Here is an 11,890-nt window from a genome sequence, read left to right as displayed (position 1 = left end):
TTACCTAATTCTATTTTTTTTACTAAAATTTATTGAGAAATTATTATATGTCAAGAATTATACTTGGTATTTTAGGTACATTTTCTCTATCACAGGAACTCTTTCAATTAGGTTATTATCTTTATTTTATCTAGGAGGACATCCGGGCTTGGAGGGTTAAGTGGCTTGCCTGGCCTTATAGCTGATAGAGATTTGGGGTTGGGTCTGTTAACTCCAAAACTTGCTTTCTTTCTACCATAAGAAGATTCCTCCCTCTTTTTCCCAGTCTTAAAGATCAAGACTGATTCCTAGGAGCAGGATGCCTTAGTTAAGGTCATACAAAGGAACTTGGCTTACTCTGGTTCTGAAGTTCCTGTGTTCCCTGTAATTGTAGGTAGAAGCTTTTTCTCTGGCAGGAACATTCTACTATTTATATTAAACATGACATATACAAACACATACCACATTTTCAAATTCTAAATCTTTAGACTGGATTATTCAAATGTTATTCTTTGTAGGCTGGTTTTAAAGGTTATAAAAATATCTCATTTCATGAGGATGCTAGGTTTGAAAGTCACTATGGCAAAATTACTTTTGGCTATCCCAAGGGAAGGCCTCTTGTTAGACAGCCTTGCACATACCTCTTTTCTTTTTTTTTTTTTATTGGTTGTTCAAAACATTACAAAGCTCTTGACATATCATATTTCATACATTAGATTCAAGTGGGTTATGAACCCCCAATTTTACCCCAAATGCAGATTGCAGAATCATGTCGGTTACACATCCACAATTTTACATAATGCCCTATTAGTAATTGTTGTATTCTGCTACCTTTCCTATCCCCTACTATCCCCCCTCCCCTCCCCTCCCATCTTCTCTCTCTACCCCATCTACTGTAATTCATTTCTCTCCTTGTTTATTTTCCCATTCCCCTCACAACCTCTTATATGTAATTTTGTATAACAATGAGGGTCTCCCTCCATTTCCATGCAATTTCCATTTTGTCTCCCTTTCCCTCCCACGTCATGTCTCTGTTTAATGTTAATCTTTTTCTCCTGCTCTTCCTCCCTGCTCTATTCTTAGTTGCTCTAATTATATCAAAGAAGACATTTGGGATTTGTTTTTTAGGGATTGGCTAGCTTCACTTAGCATAATCTGCTCTAGTGCCATCCATTTCCCTGCAAATTCCAGGATTTTATCATTTTTTAGTGCTGCATAATACTCCGTGGTGTATAAATGCCACATTTTTTTTTATCCATTCATCTATTGAAGGGAATCTGGGTTGGTTCCACAGTCTAGCTATTGTGAATTGTGCTGCTATGAACATCGATGTGGCAGTATCCCTGTAGCATGCTCTTTTAAGGTCTTCAGGGAATAGTCCGAGAAGGGCAATAGCAGGGTCAAATGGTGGTTCCATTCCCAGCTTTCCCAGGAATCTCCATACTGCTTTCCAAAATGGCTACACCAATTTGCAGTCCCACCAGCAATGTACAAGAGTACCTTTTCCCCACATCCTTGCCAGCACTTGTTGTTTTTGACTTCAGAATGGCTGCCAATCTTACTGGAGTGAGATGGTATCTTAGGGTGGTTTTGATTTGCATTTCTCTGACTGCTAGCGATGGTGAGCATTTTTTCATGTACTTGTTGATTGATTGTATATCCTCCTCTGAGAAGTGTCTATTCAGGTCCTTGGCCCATTTGTTGATTGGGTTATTTGTTGTCTTATTGTCTAATTTTTTGAGTTCTTTGTATACTCTGGATATTAGGGCTCTATCTGAAGTGTGAGGAGTAAAAATTTGTTCCCAGGATGTAGGCTCCCTATTTACCTCTCTTATTGTTTCTCTTGCTGAGAAAAAACTTTTTAGTTTAAGTAAGTCCCATTTGTTGATTCTTGTTATTAACTCTTGTGCTATGGGTGTCCTATTAAGGAATTTGGAGCCTAATCCCACAATATGTAGATCGGAGTCAACTTTTTCTTCTAACAGACGCAGAGTCTCTGATTTGATATCAAGCTCCTTGAACCATTTTGAGTTAACTTTTGTGCATGGCGAGAGAAGGGGATTCAGTTTCATTTTGTTGCATATGGATTTCCAGTTTTCCCAACACCATTTGTTGAAGATGCTATCCTTCCTCCATTGCATGCTTTTAGCCCCTTTATCAAATATAAGATAGTTGTTGGGGTAAAAATTGGGAGTTCATAACCCACTTGAATCTAATGTATGAAATGATATGTCAAGAGCTTTGTAATGTTGTGCACAACCAATAAAAAAAATAGGTACTAATATCAGATTAAATAGATGCTAATGTTTGAAAAAAAAAATATATATATATATATATGATAGTTGTAACTTTGTGGATTAGTCTCTGTGTCCTCTATTCTGTACCATTGGTCCACCCGCCTGTTTTGGTACCAGTACCATGCTGTTTTTGTTACTATTGCTCTGTAGTATAGCTGGAAATCTGGTATCGCTATACCGCCTGATTCACACTTCCTGCTTAGAATTGCTTTTGCTATTCTGGGTCTTTTATTTTTCCATATGAATTTCATGATTGCTTTATCTATTTCTACAAGAAATGCCGTTGGGATTTTGATTGGTATTGCATTAAACCTATAGAGAACTTTTGGTAATATTGCCATTTTGATGATGTTAGTTCTGCCTATCCATGAACAGGGTATATTTTTCCATCTTGTAATATCCTCTTCTACTTCTCTTTTTAGGGTTCTGTAGTTTTCATTGGATAAATCTTTCACCTCTTTTGTTAGGTTGATTCCCAAGTATTTTATTTTCTTTGAGTATATTGTGAATGGAGTGTTTTTCCTCATTTCTGTTTCAGAAGTTTATTCGCTGATATACAGAAATGCCTTTGATTTATGGTGTTGATTTTATATCCTGCCACTTTGCTGAATTCATTTATTAGTTCTAGTAGTTTTTTTGTAGACCCTTTTGGGTCTTCTAGGTATAGAATCATGTCATCTGCAAATAGTGATAATTTAAGTTCTTCTTTTCCTATTTTTATGCTTTTAATTTCTTTCATCTGTCTAATTGCTCTGGCCAGTGTTTTGAGAACTATGTTGAACAGAAGTGGTGAGAGAGGGTATCCTTGTCTTGTTCCAGATTTTAGAGGGAATGCCTTCAACTTTTGTCCATTCAGAATGATGCTAGCCTGAGGGTTAGCATAGATAGCTTTTACAATGTTGAGGTAAGTTCCTGTTATCCCTAGTTTTTCTAATGTTTTGAACATAAAGGGATGCTGTACTTTGTTGAATGCTTTTTCTGCATCTATCGCGATGATCATATGGTTCTTATCTTTAAGTCTATTGATGTGGTGAATAACATTTATTGATTTCCGTATATTGAACCATCCTTGCATCCCAGGGATGAATCCTACTTGATCATGGTGCACAATTTTTTTGATGTGTTTTTGTATCCAATTTGCCAGAATTTTATTGAGGATTTTTACATCTAGGTTCATTAGAGATATTGGTCTGTAGTTTTCTTTCTTTGAGGTGTCTTTGTCTGGTTTTGGAATCAGGGTGATGTTGGCCTCATAGAATAAATTTGTAAGAGCTCCCTCTTTTTCTATTTCCTGAAATAACTTGAAAAGTATTGGTATTAATTCTTCTTTAAAGGTATTGTAAAACTTCGCTGTATATCCATCCGGTCCTGGGCTTTTCTTGGTTGATAGTCTTTTGATTGCTTCTTCTATTTCATCCATTAATATTGGTCTGTTCAAATTGTGTGTATCCTCCTGACTCAGTCTGGGTAAGTCATATGACTTGAGAAATTTATCGATGTCTTCACTATCTTCTATTTTATTGGAATATAGGTTTTCAAAATAATTTCTAATTGTCTTCTGTATTTCTGTAGCATCTGTTGTGATATTGCCTTTTTCATCCTGTATGTTAGCAATTTGAGTTCTCTCTCTTCTTCTCTTTGTTAGCATGGCTAAGGGTCTGTCGATCTTATTTATTTTTTCAAAGAACCAACTTTTAGTTTTGTTAATTTTTTCAATAGTTTCTTTCGTTTCAATTTCGTTGATTTCCGCTCTGATTTTAATTATTTCTTGCCTTCTGCTACATTTGCTGTTGTTTTGCTCTTCCTTTTCTAGGGATTTGAGATGAAGTGTGAGCTCATTTATTTGTTGTTTTTTTTTTCTTTTTTTGAGGAATGACCTCCAGGCAATGAATTTCCCTCTTAAAACTGCTTTCATTGTGTCCCATAGATTCCGATATTTTGTGTCTGTATTTTCATTTATCTCTAAGAATTTTTTGATTTCCTCCTTTATGTCTTCTGTAACCCATTGATCATTCAGTAACATATTGTTCATTTTCCATGTGATGTAGGATTTTTCCTTCCTTCTTTTATCATTGATTTCCAGTTTCATTCCATTATGATCAGATAACATGCATGGTATTATCTCCACCCCTTTATATTTACTGAGGGTTGCCCTATGGCATATTATATGGTCTATTTTTGAAAAGGATCCATGTGCTGCTGAGAAAAAAGTATATCCACTTGATGATGGTTGATATATTCTATATATGTCAGTTAAGTCTAGGTTATCGATTGTGATATTGAGTTCTATAGTTTCTTTATTCAACTTTTGTTTGGAGGATCTGTCCAATGGTGAGAGAGGTGTGTTGAAGTCACCCATAATTATTGTGTTGTGGTCTATTTTATTCTTGAACTTGAGGAGAATTTGTTTTATGAACGTCACAGCACCATTATTTGGTGCATAAATATTGATAATTGTTATGTCTTGTTGGTGAATGGTAACTTTTAACAGTATATAATGTCCTTCCTTATCCCTTTTGATTAACTTAGTCTTGAAGTCGATTTTATTTGATATGAGGTTGGCCACCCCTGCTTGCTTACGAGGACTGTGTGCGTGGTATATTTTTTCCCAACCTTTCACCTTCAGCCTGTGTATGTCTTTTCCAATCAGATGTGTCTCCTGGAGGCAGCATATTGTTGGATTTGTTTTTTTAATCCATGTTACCAGCCTATGTCGCTTTATTGGAGAGTTTAAGCCATTAACACTTAGAGTTACTATTGATATATGGTTTGTACTTCCAGCCATGTTTGATTATTTATCTTTTTTTTAATTTAGTTTGTTTCTCCAGGATTAGCTTTCCCCCTGCCCTCTGTCTTTACTGAGACACTTCCCACTGATGGTTTTGGTTATTGTTTTTCATTTCTTCCTCATGTAGTGTTTTGCTCAAGATGCTTTGCAATGCTGGTTTTCTGGCTGCAAATTCTTTTAACTTTTGTTTATCATGAAAGATTTTTATTTCGTTGTCATACCTGAAGCTTAATTTTGCTGGATACAGAATTCTTGGTTGGCATCCATTGTCTTTCAGTGTTTGAAGTACATTGTTCCACGATCTTCTCACTTTCAGCGTCTGTGATGAAAAATCCATTGTTAACCTTATTGGTTTACCCCTGAATGTAATCTGCCTCCTTTCTCTTGTAGCTTTTAATATTTTCTCTTTGTATATTGGATATCTTCATAATAATGTGTCTTGGCATTGGTCTACTGTGATTTTGTATGCTTGGTGTCCTGTATGCATCTACAATTTGTATATCCGTTTCCTTTTTCATTTCTGGAAAGTTTTCTGTAATTATTTCATTCAGCAGGTTACTCATTCCCTTGGTTTGAATCTGTATACCTTCCTCTATCCTGATGACTCTTAAGTTTGGTTTTTTTATGTTATCCCATATCTCTTGGATGTTTTTCTCGTGATTTTTTACCAGCCTTTCTGAGTTGGCTAGACTCTTTTCAAGATGATATATTTTGTCTTCATTATCTGACGTTCTGGCTTCTACTTGCTCCACTCTGTTAGTGATACTCTCATTTGAGTTTTTAATTTGGTTTATAGTTTTCTTCATTTCTAGAATTATTGTTTGATTTTTTTATAATCTCTATCTCCTGATAAAGATGTTTAACTTCTTCTTTTATCTGTTTATGTAATTCATTTTCAATGTGTTCTTTCACTGTTTGAATTTGCTGTCTCATATCCTCTTTAAGGTTCCATTCCATCTGTCTAAGGTATTCCTTGAGTTCTTTATATGACTATTTTTCTGATGACTCTAGGTCCTCCTGAATATTTAGGCTGTCCTGCATTGTTTGTACTCCTTTTCTTCCTCGCTTTTTATGCTGCTCATGTTACTTCTTGTTCTGTTTGACTGCTGAGTTACTGTTTACTCCTATAAATTTATTTGATGCTTGGGAGGAATGGTATTAAAAGGGAAGGGAAGAAGTCACTAAAGAGAATGAGAGTAGGCAGGTAGAATTCAGGGAAGAGGGAATAAGAAAATTGAAAAGAAATGAAAAGACAAAAGAAAAAAATAGAAAATAAAAAAATAAAATAATAATAATAATAATTAAAAAATTAAAATTAAAAAAAATAGAAAAAAAAAATTTTTTTCAGTAGTTACCAAAAGGTTTATTGTTCATTCTGCATGTCCTCCACAAATTAGCTGTGGCTGTGCCCATATAATCTTTTTTTTTTTTATTGGATGTTCACAACTTTACAAAGCTCATGACAAATCATATTTCATAAATTAGAATCAATTGGGTTATGAACTCCCATTTTTTCCCAAATACAGATTGCAGAATCACATCGGTTACACATCACATTTTTACATACTGCCATATTAGTGACTGTTGTATTCTGCTACTTTTCCTATCCTCTACTATCCCCCCTCCCCTCCCCTCCCATCTTCTCTCTCTACCCCATCTACTATAATTCATTTCCCTCCATGTTTGTTATCCCATTCCCCTCGTAAACTCTTAAATGTAATTTTGTATAACAATGAGGGTCTCCCTCCATTTCCATGTGATTTCCCTTTTTTTTCTCCCTTTCCCTCCCGCCTCATGTCTCTGTTTAATGCTAATATTTTCTTCCTGCTCATCCTCCCTGTTCTGTTCTTAGTTGCTCTCATTATATCAAGGAAGACATTTGGTATTTGTTTTTTAGGGATTGGCTAGCTTCACTAAGCATAATCTGCTCTAGTGCCATCCATTTCCCTGCAAATTCCGTGATTTTGTCATTTTTTAGTGCTGCGTAATACTCCATGGTGTATAAATGCCACATTTTTTTTATCCATTCATCTATTGAAGGGCATCTGGGTTGATTCCACAGTCTGTCAATTGTGTATTGTGCTGCTATGAACATCGATGTGGCAGTATCCCTGTAGTGTGCTCTTTTAAGGTCTTCAGGAAATAGTCCGAGTAGGGCAATAGCTGGGTCAAATGGTGGTTCCATTCCCAGCTTTCCCAGGAATCTCCATACTGCTTTCCAAATTGGCCGCACCCGTTTGCAGTCCCACCAGCAGTGTACAAGAGTACCCTTTTCCGCACATCCTCGCCAGCACTTGTTGTTGTTTGACTTCATCATGGCTGCCAATCTTACTGGGGTGAGGTGGTATCTTAGGGTGGTTTTGATTTGCATTTCCTTGACTGCTAGAGATGGTGAGCATTTTTTCATGTACTTATTGATTGATTGTATATCCTCCTCTGAGAAGTGTCTGTTCAGGTCCTTGGCCCATTTGTTGATTGGGTTATTTGTTTTCTTATTGTCTAATTTTTTGAGTTCTTTGTATACTCTGGATATTAGGGCTCTATCTGAAGTGTGAGGAGTAAAAATTTGTTCCCAGGATGTAGGCTCCCTATTTACCTCTCTTATTGTTTCTCTTGCTGAGAAAAAACTTTTCAGTTTAAGAAAGTCCCATTTGTTGATTCTTGTTATTAACTCTTGTGCTATGGGTGTCCTATTAAGGAATTTTGAGCCCGTCCCCACAATCTGTAGATCGGAGCCAACTTTTTCTTCTATCAGACGGAGAGTCTCTGATTTGATATCTAGCTCCTTTATCCACTTTGAGTTGACTTTTGTGCATGGCGAGAGGAGGGGATTCAGTTTCATTTTGTTGCATATGGATTTCCAGTTTTCCCAACACCATTTGTTGAAGATGCTATCCTTTCTCCATTGCATGTTTTTAGCTCCTTTATCAAATATAAGATAGTTGTAGCTTTGTGGTTTAGTCTCTGTGTCCTCTATTCTGTACCATTGGTCCACCCGCCTGTTCTGGTACCAGTACCATGCTGTTTTTATTACTATTGCTCTGTAATATAGTTTGAAATCTGGTATCGCTATACCACCTGATTCACACTTCCTGCTTAGAATTGTTTTTGCTATTCTGGGTCTTTTATTTTTCCATATGAATTTCATGATTGCTTTATCTATTTCTACAAGAAATGCCATTGGGATTTTGATTGGCATTGCATTGAACCTATAGAGAACTTTTGGTAATATCGCCATTTTGATGATGTTAGTTCTGCCTATCCATGAACAGGGTATATTTTTCCATCTTCTAAGCTCCTCTTCAATTTCTTTCTTTAGGGATCTGTAGTTTTCATTGTATAGGTCTTTCACCTCTTTTGTTAGGTTGATTCCCAAGTATTTTATTTTTTTTGAGGTTATTGTGAATGGAGTGTTTTTCCTCATTTCCGTTTCAGAAGTTTTGTCACTGATATACAGAAATGCCTTTGATTTATGTGTGTTGATTTTATATCCTGCCACTTTGCTGAATTCATTTATTAGTTCTAGTAGTTTTTTTGTAGACCCTTTTGGGTCTTCTAGGTATAGAATCATGAGTTACTGTTTACTCCTATAAATTTATTTGATGCTTGGGAGGAAAGGTATTAAAAGGGAAGGGAAGAAGTCACTAAAGAGAATGAGAGTAGGCAGATAGAATTCAGGGAAGAGGGAATAAGAAAATTGAAAAGAAATGAAAAGACAAAAGAAAAAAATAGAAAATAAAAAAATAAAATAATAATAATAATAATTAAAAAATTAAAATTAAAAAAAATAGAAAAAATTTTTAAAAATTTAAAAAACAACAACAAAAAAATGAAAATGAAAAAAAAGAACCCAAATTTAAAAAAAAAAAAAAACTAATAAATGCAGTCTTAGAGTTTGATTAACTTCTCTTCCAGTAGGTGGAGCTGTGCCCACCGGGCCAAGCTTCTCCTCTCAATACACGGGAACCAATCACTGTGCAGCAGCTCTTCCTCCCAGACTGGGCGGGTCTCCAATCCTGAGTGCCTAGGGCCTTCTCTTGTGTCTAGTCGCTTCCCCACTTTTCCTCAAGCCAGGCCCCACTCACCGGTGATGCTCACCACAATACTGGCTACACGCCAGGTCTGCTGCTCCCGGGAGCCCTGTTTTCATGAACACCTGGGTATACTCTCCCTGTGTGCCATTCCCTCAGACCCTAAGTTTGTAGAGCTTGGGGCTGAGAATCCTCAGTGAATTTTGCTTACCCTCCGGTAGCCACGCCCCCAGTAGCTGGTGCAAGAGACCTCAGTTGTCAGCACTGGTGGGAGCGGTAGCTGGGAGTTCCAAGCCACGGGTCCCACGCCACTCCTGATTCCCTCGGTCTGGCTATCACGCTCACGGGAGAGCTGAGAGGTGCCTTAAGGTTTCCCCACCGTGTGGAGAGGGAAGGCTAGGGAATTACACACCTGTAGCCGCTGGTTTCAATGAAGTTATCTCCCTAATTACCTAATTCTAAATGAGCTACAGCACCATATAAATCTCTTTAATTGGGTAAAACAAAATATATTTTAAAAATTCCATGTGTATATCCTCATTGGTTTTCTTCTAGTATTTTAAAAAACTGATTGAAGATGAATTTTCCTAATGGTAAAAGCTCCAGAAAAAATCTGAAATAATGTCAAAGCACAAGCCACTATAATTTGTAGTAAGCCTCAAATTCAAATCTTTTGAAAATGATGGCATAAACTGCATGCAGTGACATACCTATAATCTCAGTAATTTGGGAAGCTGAGGCAGGAGGATCACAAGTTCAAGGCCAGCCTGGCAACTGAGCAAGACCTTGTCTCAAAATAGAAATTTTTAAAAAGGGCAGGAAAATGGAGCTCAGTGGTGGATCACCCTTGGTTTCAGTCTCTAGAACAAAAAAAAAAGAAAAAAAAAGAAAGAAAGAAGAAATGATGGCATACATGCATACATGTCTTCATATTTTGAAGTGAATAGCACTATATAATTGTCGTGTATGAGTAGCTTTCACTGAAAAACAAACTACATATAAAACAAATCATTTTTACCTCTATTTCAAAATTTCTGTCTTCTGCCCACCCCAACACTGGAGATGAAAACCATGGCCTCGCACATGATAGTGCAGGCACTCTACCACTGAGCTAAGGAGGATGAAATTTAACTGAGTTTTGTCTAGTGCTACCGCAAATTCAAACAACCTAGAATTTATGGGAAAAAAAAAAATAATTAGGCCCAAGGGCACATTCAGAATAGGGCAGGATTTGTTTAAGACTTGTTTTAGAACAGCCAGTATATTTGCCTGCATGAGTCAAACTCCTTGTCTCAAGAAAAGCTTCAAGACATTTCAGCAGCAAAGTAAATCATTATTATCTGTCTATTTTCTCTCCAGAGTCAGGGAATCATGAATAAGTCAGAGAGAGCTACAGTGGCACATTTTATCCTATTGGGCTTTCCTGGTCCCTGGAAAATGCAGATCACCCTTTTCTCAGTGATTTTCTTGGTCTACATGTTGACTCTGACTGGGAACCTGGCCATCATTTGTGCAGTGTGGTGGGACCACCGACTCCATACTCCTATGTACATACTCCTAGCCAACTTCTCCTTCCTGGAAATCTGGTATGTGACTTGTACAGTACCCAACATGCTGGTCAACTTTCTTTGGGAAACTAAGACTATATCCTTCTCTGGCTGCTTCACTCAGTTCTACTTCTTCTTTTCCCTGGGCACAACTGAATGCTTCTTCCTCTGCATCATGGCTTATGATCGGTATCTGGCCATCTGCCGCCCACTGCACTATCCCTCCATCATGACTGGCCAGCTCTGTGGTATTTTGGTGTCACTTTGTTGGTTCATTGGTTTCCTTGCATATTCTATTCCCATTTTCTTCATTTCTCAACTTCCTTTCTGTGGTGCCAACATCATTGATCACTTTCTGTGTGATGTGGAACCGCTGATGGCATTGTCCTGTGATCCAACACCCATTGTAGGCCATGTATTTCATTCTATGAGTTGTTTCATCATCATTCTCACCATTTTGTATATCCTTGGATCCTACACCCTGGTGCTCAGAGCTGTGCTGCAGGTTCCCTCTTCAGCTGGACGACAAAAGGCCTTCTCTACCTGTGGATCTCACTTGGTTGTGGTGTCTCTGTTCTATGGAACTATAATGGTGATGTATGTGAATCCCACATCTGACAACTCATTTGCTATTCATAAGATCATCACACTGATATACTCTGTGGGGACACCAGTCTTAAACCCTTTCATCTACAGCCTACGGAACAAGGACATGAAATGTGCCCTCCATCATGTCATCTGTGGTATGAGAATTATCCACAGCTCATGATAGGGTTTGAATAACCCAGTGACACTCTTTGCACAAGTTGAAGGCTAATTATAGCCATCATAGTCCTTTTGTGTAAATCAAATTCACTATCTAATCATATTTTGATGAGCTTCCAGTTTCAGAAATGTGTTTCCAGGATCTCACACCAGGCAGAATGGCAGTCATCAAGAATACAAACAATAAGAAATGCTGGAGAGGATTGGGGAAAAAGGAACACTTTTACACCACTGGTGGGACAACAGTATAAATTAGTACAGCCACTACAGAAATCAGTATGGAGGTTCCTCAAGAGACTAGGCATGGAATAACCATATGACCCACCTATGCTACTCCTCAATATTTATCCTAAAGAATTAAACTCACCATACTATGGTGATACAAGCACACCCATGTTTATAGAAGCATAATTCACACTAGCTAAACTATGGAACCATGCAAGTGTTCATCAACAGAATGGTAAAGAAAATGTGGTATATATA

General features: G+C 37.2%; 1 protein-coding gene across 1 annotated transcript; it reads left to right on the top strand.

Annotated features, from left to right (window-relative positions):
• Positions 1-10,466: 10,466 nt before the first annotated feature.
• Positions 10,467-11,411, top strand: LOC308646809 (olfactory receptor 11H7-like; the record flags this gene model as incomplete). Its single annotated transcript, XM_081290213.1, has 1 exon — positions 10,467-11,411. The coding sequence occupies one exon, from the start codon at positions 10,467-10,469 to the stop codon at positions 11,409-11,411; it is 945 nt and encodes a 314-aa protein (XP_081146339.1).
• Between the last annotated feature and the right edge of the window lie 479 nt (positions 11,412-11,890).

Source organism: Spermophilus citellus (genome assembly GCF_964194105.1).
Source record: "Spermophilus citellus genome assembly, chromosome: 4".
Lineage (NCBI taxonomy): Eukaryota > Metazoa > Chordata > Mammalia > Rodentia > Sciuridae > Spermophilus > Spermophilus citellus.
This window is presented reverse-complemented; position numbering and strand designations above follow the sequence as displayed.